At 40.9% G+C, this 13,741-nt stretch overlaps 1 protein-coding gene across 1 annotated transcript in view; it reads right to left on the reverse strand.

The window, feature by feature from the left end:
• Positions 1–13,741, reverse strand: part of Kdr (kinase insert domain receptor) — a 46,463-nt gene that overhangs the window by 31,404 nt on the left and 1,318 nt on the right. Inside the window, exons 2-9 of the mRNA XM_031342775.1 lie at positions 10,734–10,827; positions 7,970–8,169; positions 4,626–4,756; positions 4,213–4,381; positions 2,659–2,798; positions 1,747–1,924; positions 312–426; positions 62–225 (exon numbers count right to left, since the gene is read on the reverse strand). Of these exons, the coding sequence (XP_031198635.1) occupies positions 62–225; positions 312–426; positions 1,747–1,924; positions 2,659–2,798; positions 4,213–4,381; positions 4,626–4,756; positions 7,970–8,169; positions 10,734–10,827 (1,191 nt within the window). The remainder of the gene's footprint in view (positions 1–61; positions 226–311; positions 427–1,746; positions 1,925–2,658; positions 2,799–4,212; positions 4,382–4,625; positions 4,757–7,969; positions 8,170–10,733; positions 10,828–13,741) is intronic.

A 13,741-nucleotide genomic window follows, 5' to 3' on the forward strand; every position in this document is an offset into this window, starting at 1 on the left:
TCTCTCTCTCTCTTCCCCAGTAAACTATGGGCAGAGGAGACACTGAATAGAATAGACTCACCATTCACAACCAGAGAGACCATGTGGCTCTGTTTCTCCATTGAAATGGGGTTGGTGAGGATGACTGTATAGTTTCCTGCATCTCTTTCACTCACTTCCATGATGGTGAGTTCGTCGCCAACAATCATTGTGTAGTTAGACTCAATGGGCCTTCCATTTCTGTACCTAAGGGAAACAATCCCAGGAGGTAGTGCAATAGAAGTATTTGATCTCATGCAAATCAATGCTTTGCTTTCATGTCCAGTAGTTACCATTTGATATCAGGAGCTGGGTAACTGAGATACTTCACAGGAATTCGGACTTGGCTGCCCACTGTGGCTTCCACCAAAGATTTCATCCCGCTACCAAAAGCAATAAAAGGTTTTGCTAGAAGAAAATGAAAGCAATGGTCCTCATAAATGCCAAGTGACTGTAAATGTCCCTTTGGTTTGGATTTTTTATCAAGTGAAAAGGTAGCGGTTGAGATACATGTATTCACTGCCATTCTGAGAGTCCCCGTGCCATCGACAGCAGTCACACTCCAGCTTGCTTCTAGATTGTATCAGCACTGGCTCCTCACTAGCACTCTCTCATGACCCTTGAACATTCTATCTTATGTACCATGGCCCCCCCTCAGGGACCAGTGCCCATGCTTCATCCTCTGCTCCTATGACACCCTCTACTCAACTCTGTGTGTTGATTGCACCGACACTCACTCCTCAGAGCTTCTCTCTCTACAAATCCCCTCTTCTGTCTAGTCTCAGATTTAAAACATCAGTTCCAAATACAAACTTTCAATCCCTTTCTCTGGGTTCCAGGCTTACATATATCAAACATCTCTGCCTGGATGTTTAATGGGCATGAACAAAGGGACACACTCAACGCTGTTCTCTGTAGCCATTCAGTCCCATTCATTTAGTGATGCCATTGTTCAGTGGCTTGTGTTAAACCTCAAATCACTTTTATTTTTTCACTGTCAATGAATCAACCGGTAAGTCTTGCTGCTTACACCTCAGACTACACCCAAGATCCCATCTTTTCTTACTCACGCCCCCCCCACACACACACCCTCATCCAAGTCTTCCACCATCTCTCACCTGGATTCAAACTATCAACCTCCTAACTATACTCCCCTCTTCTCCTTTTACTTCCTTACAGTAGCTTGATGATAGATCACTTGCCTAGCATGTGCAAGACTTGGATATCGCAAACACATGAGCTGCAAGGTAATCCTAAAGAAGCATAAGCTCTAGTGTGCACAAATTATCTAAACTGAGACATTTACATGAATGATAGGGTGTAACTAAAAATTGGGTGATTCACCTAAAGCTACATAGAACCCACTGAATCAGGGTTTTCCCAATTAGAGAAGTTCATGCTTATTTAAGTAAGCCCCTTAGCCTTCCTTATGGTAAACTGTTAAAAATATGCTCTTGTATTACTAACACTCCAGTTATAATAATAACTATAATCTCAGAAACGGCTGTAACAAACAGTACCTAGTGAGCACTTACCATATGTCATTTTAAAGTTGAGATTTTGAACCCAAGTTCCTGACTCTAAAGGTATGCTGTTGATCTCTAGGTCTTGTGTCCTCATTAACAAGAACTCAAAAGTACCTTGTAAATGAACAAGGTAACCTAAATTGATGTAAGATATGTCTCTCCCCCCAGGCACAATGGTATTATCAAGAAGATGGTCGCTTACTATGAACTCGGACAAATGTTCTATTTCTCTTGGTCATCCGTCCACTGGATGCTGTACAGGTGTATTCCCCTTGGTCACTCTTGGTCACCCTTTCTATTGTCAATGTGCTCAAAAACATCTTTGTCAAAGTCCCAGGAAGGGGCTTCACGTCCCGGTTTACAATCTTCCTATGCTGATGCTGAGAAGCAAAAACCAGAGTTTAGTCAATGTTCACATCCCAGCAGAACACTGTCCAGTAGCTCCTAGAGACCCACAGAATCAAACCTGTGAACACAACCATTAATAATAGAGACTATGAACATCACATGTATATTGATTGGGATTTAGGCGAAAAGAGTGGAAGTTGAAAAAGGTGGAGCTGAGGAAGGGTGATGAAGCCTTTTTCACCTAATGAGAAGGAGGTGTGTGTGGAGCGAGGAATCAAATACAACTGGTTAAAGAGAGATGTAACCCAGGTCACCTCTTAATCAGAAAAATAGCTCAAGGGCTTTAGAGAATGCAGAAGTAGAGTAATGTCAAAAGATTAAGACCCTAATCAGAAACAATATGCACAGGCCAACTGCAACAGAGTGGGTTGGGTCTCCCAGCATAACACCTTTTCATGGTTGCTATGCAGTCTGTCATAGCCCTATATAAAAGTGTGGGTGCACTAGTGTGTGTATGTGTTTGTGTTTGTATATATGAGTGTGTGTTTGTATGTATGAGTGTGTGTGTGTGTTTGTATGTATGAGTGTATGTGAGTTGTGTGTGTGAGTATGTGTGTTTGTGTTTGTATGGGTGAGTTGTGTATGTGTGTGTTTTAAAGTCTTTATAATTTATCTGACCAGAGAGGACCCTATATCTCTTAAGAAAACTTCATTAAGACTTATTATCTAAGTATTCAGAAGTCTGACTTTGACCTGTCAGTGTTACCTTCGAAGGTGGAAATTGCCAGTTGAAATCAAGCCCCACATTGAGCTCAGTTCTTGCTGTACAATTTAAGACAAGCTTTTCTCCAGCAGATAGCTCGATTTCATGAGGGGGGTTCAGAATCACATCATAAATCTTATATCCTGGAGCAAGTAAATGATAAAAACAGACAGTAAGATGGAAAAGAAATCTAGGACTTGGCACACATCTTTTAAGTGGCGCAGAGCGTGTGACATCATTTTCCCTGGGGACCTCACTGCTTCTTGATGGCTTTGGGAAAGCGGTTTACAGTGATTTACAAATCACCATCTTCAGCATTTCAAAGATGTTGTAAATAACCCAATGAATAATAAAGTCTAGATACAATTAAAAGAATTGATGCCCAGCAGTGCTCTGAATATTGAATTTTCATAAAATGAGTTCTTCCTGTACTGGCATTTTTTTTTCATTCTTGGTCTTGGCAAGAAAGGAAAAGCACTTTCCAAGTTATCACAGCTAATGAACCAAATTCTTACCCTCACCTAATGTCTGTGCCACCCTCCAAGCAGAACCACTGTTCATGAAACAGTTGGTGAATGACTTTATGGATAGACCATCTTAAAACACACACCATTTCTTAAATGAATGTAACCTGTTCTCTGTGGGCTGAGAATAAAGTCACTCACTTAAGTCAAATAGCTTTGATCATAGCAGAAATTCTGTATCCAAAAATCGAGCCTACAACTCATTTCTTGGTGCAGCAGAACTATCAACTTTCAGCTTAGCTACGATGGAGGTAAAATCCTTTGGTGATATGAGGGTCATTGAAGTACAGCCTTATTACAATGAAATCTAATGTCTAAAAATTGTTCTTATTTTGGGCTTGTACCACAGTAGGAGCCACGATTTTAAACTTACTAAATATAAAACAAACAAAAAGACTTTATATATTCATGTTCATTTAAGAAAATACTAGTAGTGATATATTATTTTGAAGTATACAGTTAATATGGTTGGAGTTATTTAAAATTTATATTGAGAAAAATGTATTTTCACTATTGCTGTAGACAAGCATCTAACATTTAACAGCATAAGACTGTTAAATTGATGGTTGTTTTATATCAAACAACTTTTATAATACTTATTTTTATTGTTATAATATTTTATAAATTTTAAGAAAATGACAAAAAAGATATTGTAGGTATTGAAGGGGGGTCTCTGGGAGGAGTGGGGGTACAAAAGGGAAACAAGAATGTGATTCAATTCTATTTACTTAAAATATGTTTTTAAATGTTAACAAATTCAGATAAATTGAAATCATGTAACTTTTCTCATCATAATGCCATAAAAGTTTTTTAAAAAAGAATTTAAAAACAAAAGAAAAGAAAGGAAAAGCCCCAGTTGCAATAGTTGGTCTGGTAAAGAAGAGTATTAGAAAAGAGTTAACCATATTCTGAGCTAATATCTTTTTCCATCTCCTTTGCCTTTCACTCTACACCTTGCTCTCCAGGACACTCATGTAGAAAGCCACTCTTTATTGCATGGTATTAATAATATGGAAAAGAAATATCCACTTACCTACAACCACAATTATGTACATGATAGACTGATACGTTTCATCATTAATCTTTGCCTCACAGAAGACCATGGCGGCATAGCTGATCATGTTACTGGGGATAGTAAAGCCTTTCTCACTGTCCCAGGAAATACTGTTTCCATCTGGGACAAATCTCTTTTCTGGATACCTCTGATTAGCAAAAAGAGAGACAACAGGTATTTAACCCAGAACTGTCTGAATTCGATGGCCAATAAAGGACCCACCCATCTTACTTTCAAGAACATGAGTTGGTTTTACTTTTAATGTGCTGTTGACCCTCCCTAAGGGATCTTTGCAGTTCACTGTTGACATGGTATTGGAAGTGGGAAGCTCATCTCCAAAAGGGCATATAACTATGGAAACGTATGTGGGGACTGAAAAAGAGGCAACTCACAGCACAAAGTGACACGTTGAGGTTTGACATCGACCCTCGGCACGGGATCACCATGGTTTTGTTCTTGTTCTCAGTGATGTACACAATGCCATGTTGGTCACTGACAGGGGCAATGAATGGTGACCTGTAATCTAGAAGAAAAGGGAATTCTCCCAGTGAATTATTACCAGGAAAGTCAGTAGTCTTTAGGTCCATGAATTCTAACTGGATGACGGAATGACTGTCATTGACAACTTGCATGGACAAAGACATCCATAGGCTAGTCTGCACATAGATATCTGGTTCTAAAGATGTGGTCAAGGAAGGGCAGAGAAACATACACACACACACATACACAGAAACAGAGACAGACAGACAGAGCTGAAGAGACAGACAGATAGACAGAAAGACACAGACAGAGAGAGAAAAGTGTAGGAAAACTCCAACAAAGTAAGAACTTCTTCCACATGGAATATTACCAAATAATAGAATCTATTTTAATAGGCCATGCCTTAATAGATTACTTTTTATATAAAATAAAAAATTTCATTTAAGTCCATACACTTAAACTCTGAGTTTTATGATGCTAAAAGTTCATGGTTTTCCACTAGGAAAATAATGTAAATGACTAAAAAGAAATTAGGAGCTTTAAACTAAGAGAAAATAACAATCAGATGATTCAATAATTCAGAAGAATGATTTTTATAATATCTTAAGTCTGTGAGGACTGTAGATAAAAAGTCTTTATAAAGTAATGTTTCATAGCCACTACATTTAGGTCAAGATTTAGCACTTATTCATATCTGTGACAATAAGTATTAGGAAAAACACAATTCCAAAGATTGAGATGAAAGCCAGAGAGATTTTGATATCTTTCAGATGCCATTCACACAGTATTAATACATGGCTGGGGATTTATTTCATCCTCTAGAGACAGAACACATGGTCTGGAGCCACTACTTGGAATCGCAGAGATAACACCTCACCTCCTACCCCCCACACATCTGGTCAAGCCTTTTCAGAGGTGAAGAAAGAGTTAATGAAACCAAAGGGAAGAAGAGTAACTAATTCCTTTCAACAGCAAAAAGCTGATTTCCTCCCCAGCTGGAAAGCATAGAGATGCAGCTAGCTTTGCTCCCCACATGCCATCACCATTATCCTGCATGGCCAAGGCCAGCTTCCTGGCTCCATGCACTGCTAGATGGGTCAGAGGAGTGAGGAAGTAAGAGGGGGCATTAAAGACCTATCCATAGGGAATACTACCTTCCATGCTTTCTTTCCTGTTGTTAAATTACATGCGCAAACTCTTGAATAGCTCAACTCAGAAAGCTAAGCCAAGCCAGAATTTTATGGTATATCCAAAGGCACCAAGTATACACGCGAACAGTGCTAGAGACCAGTGCTTGCTGCTCCAACCTCCCCTCCATGAACATGCTAATGGAATATTACATGACTTGCTGTATTCAAAGCAAGCCTTGGGATGCTAAATTAACCTCTTGACTTAAGACTAAAGCTATGCTGTAAGCTATTTCAGTAGCCCTAAAGGGGAAGTAAACAAAAGAATGCCAAACAACCACGCATCCTCCCAAAATAAAACATTTATTGTAACCCACGAAATGGCTTTTCTCATGTCTCCAGGTTTCCTGACTGGGGGAGAAGGAAGTATCGAGATATTGTAGGAGAAGCTCCTCTTGAAGCATTTCCAGACAGGCTGAGAGCAGGAAATCCTTGCAATCCTCTGAGAGAGCCATGTCTCCTAAGACTGCCAGATGAAAAGGAGTCAGGCATTCTCCAAGGTCTGACTGAGCCTTGTCTCCCTCGGCACAGAACTCTATCTTACACTTTGCTTACCAAAAGCAAAAAGAATCCCCAATCACTGAGAAGCTCAAGAGCATCATGGGATATTTGGATATGGCCTCTGGTCTTCTGTACACTGACCCTACTGAACTAGAAGTGTAGATATGGAAGTGTGGTGCCCTGGTGAAGAACCTTCCTGTCTGGTGAGTGGCTTTCAGGAAAAAAAAAAAACCTCAAAGTCATTTTCACCTGTCTCAAATTCTCTGAGATGTAAGGACACATACAGATGAATAAATAAAATACTATGATAGATCCATCCTTCTCTGAAAGAAACATAACATTGTATGCCCATGTCAAATATGATGCAACTCAGGGCCAGAGAGACAGCCCAGCAGAGAAGAGCACTGGCTGCTCCTGCAGAGGACTTGGGTTCAGTGCCCAGCACCCCATGTGGTGGCTCACAGGCATCTGTAACTCCAGGTCCAGGGGATCCAATGCACACTCCTGACCTTCATGGAGGTAGCATGCATGCACACACTACACGTACATACATGCAAAACTCTCATTCACAAAAAAAAAAAATGACAAAGAAATCTTTCTATATAATATAATTTTTATATTCCTGAGAAGCAGATGTTGTTACAGGCATTGAAGAGAGGTTTTTTTTTTCCATAAGAAAAGGTGGTGTGCAATTTTTAGAATGTAAAAGCAGTCATATTCATCCCCTAAGTACAGAATACATATTAGATTGTAGTTTTTATTATATGGATGCTAAGTTGCGAACCTTGATTACATCACAAACTAACCTTTTGATGTAAGATAAAAGTTTTGATATAAAACTAAAGGCCTTCTGTAAGTCAGTTCTAGAGCTTTAGCCCTTAAAGGGGAGGTCTATGAAGGAAGCCCGAACAGCTAGCCATCGCCACAAAACAAAATACTTGCTCTGGCCACTAAGACTGTACATGTCTGTAGGTGTCATCTCCCTGGAGTTGATCCCAAGCCCTCTCAGCTCACACAAGCAAAGACAAGACATGCAGTCTGGAGGGGTTCTATTGAGTGCGGTGTTGTGCTTTGCACGTGGGTATGTGAATTTTTTTAATAAAGTGGTAATATGGAAAGGAAAGATCTTATGGAGGAGGGAGAAAAGAAAAAAAAAAAAAACCAGCCTCTGGAGTCCTTGGCTATTTCCCTATGCATTCCTGCTAAAACTTCCTCCCTGCTACAGGGAACCTATCTCACCACAGAAACCTCTCTATAATTCACCTCTAGTCCTCTTCATTTTCAAAGATCCCAGAATCTCAAAGAGCAGAAGACATTTTATGAGTCTCGATAGCTTTCCCAGAGAATCACAGAGCACTGTAGAAAGTGAAGCAGGGCTGACCTAGCCAGGGAAGAGAAGTGCGGCTCCAACCAAAGCCCAGACTGCTGGTGAGTCCTTCTCTAAGGATGCCTGGCAGAGACAAACAGCTTTTCCAATAAGCCTCTCACTGGACTCAACTTGTCTTGACTCTATTGCATGTACGACATCGGAAGCAGATGTGGGAAGTACTTTCTGGCCCACCACTTACCTTGAACATAGACATAAACAGTGGAGGCTATGTCGGCGTCCCGATAGAAGCACTTGTAGGCTCCAGTATCATTTCCCACCACTCTGGGAATTGTGAGTGTCTTGCAGAAGAAACTGTTGCCGCCACATTCAGTCACCAACACCCTTTCCTCAGAATCACGCTGAGCGTTGGGCCAAAGCCAATCCAGGTCCCTCTGCCCCCTGAAAAAAAGTATTCCGGGAAGATATCAATGGTACACTCCATGCCACAAGGCTATGATTAAGAGAACAGAAGGTTTGGCTTTTCACATGCATATAAACTACTCAACAGTCACCTTCAAGTTGATAGACACTGATGACAGACAGTCTGCAAGGACATGCCACCAAAGATCTCACACTCTGTTTCAGAAATCACCCACCCAGTCATGAGTTTTCTGTTATCTCACTCATTCATTCATTCAATAAGTATTTTAAGCAATATATAGTTGCTAAGCATGATTAAGGACAAAAACCAACTTTTAAGGAACCAAGGATATCATGCTCAGTGGTAGAGTAGGTGCCCACTGTACACTAAGAAGAAAAAACTCAGTGTCTTTCTGGAACCTAACTCTAATCAAGGGAGATAGACAATTTAAAAGTACAAGTTGTTGCATAAACAGTGGTGATTTGATACTGTAAAGGAAAATATAAAAGAGGCAAAGAAAAGGGAGGAATGTGACCAAGCTGGCCCTATGCACATCCAGAGGAAGAGTATCGCAAGCAGCATCAGTAAATGAGAAGGACAAACAAGAGACCAGGGCACATCTGAAGCACTGGGAGAATGGCAATGAAGCCAGAGTCCTTGTGTGGGTATAAGCAAGGAGGGAGTAAGAAGTTAGTACCCAGAGTGAAGAGGCTCACAGTGCCTTGTGAGGGACACATCAAATAGACATTACTTCTGCAGCTTCCATTCGCAACAAAGCAAATGGAAGGTAGTCAATACATCCTTTCCATATTCAACTATCAAACCCAGACACTATTGTGGATGTCAGCAAGTGTTGGGTGACAGGTGACTGATATAGCTGTCTCCTCTGAGGCTCTAACAGTGCCTGACTAATACAGAAGTAGAGGCTCATAACCATCCATTGGACTGAGCATAGGGAAAGGACCCAAGGACCTGAAGGGTTTGCAGCCCCTTAGGATACGAACAATACGAACTAACTAGTACCCTCAGAGTTCCCAGGAACTGAACCATCAACCAAAGAATAGACATGGTGGGCCTCATGGCTCCAGCTACATACGTATAGCAGAGGATGGTCAAGTCCATCATCAATGGGAGGAGAGGCCTTTGGTCCTGTGAAGGTTTATGCCCCAGTGTAGGGGAATGTCAGGGCCAGAGGGTGGGTTTGTGAGCAGGGCGAGAGAGGAGGAAAAAAGGTTTATTTTTTGGTTTTGTTTTTGTTTTTGATATGTTTTTTTTAATTAAAGAAAAAAGTAAAAATGTTTTCAGATTAAAAAAAGAATTTACATGTGGATAATTCAAAATAAAATGTATTATATAATTCAGCCTTCTTTAAAAAATATTCACTAAAACTAGCATTTGTTTATTTAAAAAAATAAATAAATAAAGCAATGTGACCCACTGAGCCATCATTCAAAGAGCTTAGAACTCACACGAAGTCACAGTATCATTTATGCCTGCTCACTCCGGGGTTTGTTCAGATTGTTCAGAACTTAAGAAATGTTTCTGCAGTCTCCAGAGGGAGGGTGAAGCCTTTGTAGATCTCAAGAGAACTTTCTGTCTGAGAACAGGTAGAGTTAAATCTCTGGAAATGTCATGACATAACGAAGAATAAATAGCTCTTGTTATAGCTTTCTGATTTTGTTTTCCCCAAAGACTGGGCATTGGTGACTTTTGTAGACCTTAGATAAGAGGCCTGGGGTTCTCTCCACATGCAACAACCTGCACTAGACCTGAGTTGTTCTGTGGACTTGGTATTCTTCAAATATGAGGCAACTGCCACAAGATGCCAGGGCTCTTTCTGCCAACAAACACTCTTCTCAGACGGCACTTATTGCCTAGGCTCATTATCATCGCCACCAAAGCACACTGCCCCCTGCAAACAGGTCCTTCATGAATGATCACACAGCCAGCTACACCTCCTCTAGGTTTCCTTGTCTCTCCACAGAAAAGTAAATGCAAGGTCCTCTTCTTGCCAAAGAGTTCTGTTTCCCAGTTTATCCAGCATCAACACCATGACTTCTTGCTGGCAAGAGGAAAAGAGGAACCAGAATATCAAGGCAGATTATGAAGGTCATGGTCTGAACAGGTCATATGGTGGGAGATATTACTGGCTAGAGATTAAATTGCTCATACAGACAGAATTTCATTTGTAGAAAACAGCTAAAAAAACAAAATGTCCAAAAGTCATTCTGGTATCTTGAACATGGCTAGAATTTTAACTCTGTTCATAAGTATATCTCCTTTGCTTTACTAACTTTTTCAACAGTTGTGAATGTCTATTACATACTAGTTTTTGGCACGTCTGCACATGCATGCATGTGTGTGCCTGTTCGTGATACATTTGTGTGAAATGTTTGTACATGTTGAAAACGGCTCAGCAAAAGAATACCAAAGTTTGAAAAGACGTTCCCATTGTTTCATTATTAAATGGGTTCTTAGAAGTCTCATGACTTATAAACAATTGTAACAATACTATTATACTTCTGTAGTAGTGGGGACTGTTGTGAGCTCAGTAAACAGTGAGTCCCTTCACAGGAAAGCTGGATGGAAAAGGACTCCTTACCTGCAAGTAATCTCAAGGGTTGTATTTGCCAAAATTGTCAGGATGTCTTTCTGTGTGCTGAGCTTGGGGGCATGGAGGAGTTCGCCAGGCAAACCTAGAAACAAGTTAGAAAAGAGTTGGATCCAATAGGAAAGCCTTTCCACAAACAATGCACACTCCAAGTTTTAAAAGGCCTCTTCAGCAATTCATTGTATAAAGGTGGGATTGACTTTGCCCCCATTCCCAGTAAAAGTTCACAAGCTCTGTCATAACAGGAAGAATGGGCAGATGGTCACGAACCAACACAACAGTTCTGCAATTCACGGCACCAGGGTGGAGTTCCTGTTTTCCTGCGTTGCCAACTTCAAGGTCTTACAAAAGGATATGGGACATTGAAACCCAGTGAACCTCCATCTGATGATCTCAGGCCCTTGGGAAGGGGCCCACTGACATTTCTTGTAAAACATAGGATGTACAGATCTGACTAAATTGCTGATTAATGAAAACTCCCCAGAGAGATCTCTCCACAGCTCATCTTCATACCCCTGAAAGGGACAGGAGCCACTGTGACCCTGTCCCATTGTCTTTTATCATGCTGTGTACCAGACTTCCTTTGGTATCTGAGCTGCAAAGGCTAAGGTAGCGGCCTCTAAAGACAGCACATTTAAACGGAGGAAAAGGAATTGGGGAAGGGAAATCTCTCCTGAGTTCATGCATACATGCATATTCATAAACTCAGAACAAAACTAAAAATAGTGTAAGTTTAATGAGCTGTAGCTGGGGGGGGGGGAGTCCCAACTCATTAATCAAAGCTCTGTTCATACCAATTTAAAACTGGAGACATAAGACACTTGTTACCTAACTGATTGAAATGCATAAAGGCATCATGAGAGATACGAACCACTGTGGGTCAAGACACAGCGAGAAAAGTAGTTTTCAGTCAACTAACCTGTAACATGCTACCAGCTACTTAAAAAGCATGAGAAAAAAACAGAAGCTGCCCACCATGTTAAAGGACATCAAGATCTTCCAGCTCTCCGCTTAAAAAGTGAGCTGCCTAGTGTGATGGCACACACCTGGAAGCCCAGTATTCTGACGAATGAGACACGAGGATGTCGAGTTCGAGGCTAGCCTGGGCCACACAGGCTCTGTCTCAGAAGAGAATAACTAATTAATACCAGGCAGGCATCCGGGGCTTTCTAATTCACACTGACTAAGAACAGATGACTCCTAAAGCCTCAGCTGGCATTGACATTGTTGGGCAAATAAGTGAGCATGAACAAATATGAGGCCATGTCAATAGAGTATGAGCAAATAGCAAAGGCAAATATCCCATGCTGTGACACTGTGGCCCTATGAGAACAAGCAGAGGCAGCCGTTCACAGACTGTAGGGGTTCTCACGCACCTACACAGATGTGCAAAACAGTCTACAGCCATACCACCCTGAATACACCCGACCTCATCAGATGTGCATATGTTGCTGACATAACTGTAGATTTATTAATTAATAACATGTTTTCAAAATATTGGAAATTAAATGACATTAATGAATTTCAGAAGCTAGTTGGCATTGTTAATGACTTGTGTTCGGGCTGTGATTCTAAACTTTATGGTGTGTTTATTCCTAGACCAACAGATATGCATTCTAAGTGGCATTTAAAGTGACTGAATCACAGTTGCTCTTGGTCCACCCTGAGATGGCTATAGAACTGGGTAGTCATATTCAATTAATCAGCATAATATTTGTCAATATGAAATAAGTCATCCCTAACATAGGCAAGCAATTAAAATGTTTGCAAATGAGTCTTCCAATAATGGAATCTTACTTTGTTTGAGAAGCGGAAAATGAAAACAATTTATTTGATAAGTAGATTTTAAACATGACTGAGAAACATTAACCCGAAAACAATCACTGGATATGCTCATATGATGAACCCATTAGTCAGGCAGATGTGTGAGGAAAATGTAGTAGTAACTAGCCATTCAATATGCAGTGCCCAAGCCACCACCACAGTAAATGACCTTTATTCTTCAGTGCCAGGAAGCGAGTGCAGAGCCTCAGGGCTCTACCACTGATCTACATGCCATAGCCACTAAGAGCCTTTCAATCATCTCTGTAATAGCATACAGCTATAGATTCTCTTAGAGCGCAGGCATGTTAGCTATGTTCATCTTTAAAATATGCCCCATTCCTAAGACACCAAATACAGCACCACAGTGTCCTAGGAATGTGTCTGCAATCAAATCTAGTCAACGAGGTTATCAATAACTGGAGATTTACATCAATTACTAATGCTCACCCCACCACCACCACCTTTATTGAACCTCATTCATTTTCATCGGCAAGTTTGGGTTCTGTTCTTTAGAAATCTCATTCTGGCTGCAAGAGGTACATATGCTACTTTACAATAAAAGCCCTTTTATGTTCAAATCCGATAACCAACATTAATTAATTTATGCACTGTTATCCTTCCCGCTCAAAGACCAGAAGGAAAAACAACAGCAGCTCTGTCTCTAGACTTCGATGGCACCAATTATAGTCCAATCCAATTAAGCACGTCCCACACTCCAAAAGGGCAACCTCCACTTTATTCAGGGAATGGGCTACTGTTAAACTGCTCCACTAGGAACACTCAGGGCTTCAAAGCAACTCACTTCTCTATGGGACCCAGGGCAAGCACATGTTCCAGGCTGCCTTTCTCTTCCCAGAAAGGAGGAAGAGTGAGGCCTTGTCAGGAACAAGAGGGCACTCGTGATGGAGCTAGCCTGACGGACCAAGTCATTATGAGGAAAACTCAATAACTGTAGGCAGGCGATCTTGGTGCTGTAAGTTAGTGCCAGTGCTTTTAAGGCATTCCATTCTCTTAGGGTGCAAGGAATGTTTCTGCAGAATTGACTTTTTTTCTGATTCTCCATTCTCCAAAGGGTAATCTGGTAATTCCAATTGGGAAATCTGCAAACTGTGGCTTCAAAAAGGAAATGAGAGAGAAATAAAGGAGGAAGGGGAGGAGGAAGAGGGGAAAGGAAG

This window comes from Mastomys coucha, unplaced genomic scaffold, assembly GCF_008632895.1.
Source record: "Mastomys coucha isolate ucsf_1 unplaced genomic scaffold, UCSF_Mcou_1 pScaffold22, whole genome shotgun sequence".
NCBI classification, from domain to species: Eukaryota; Metazoa; Chordata; class Mammalia; order Rodentia; family Muridae; genus Mastomys; species Mastomys coucha.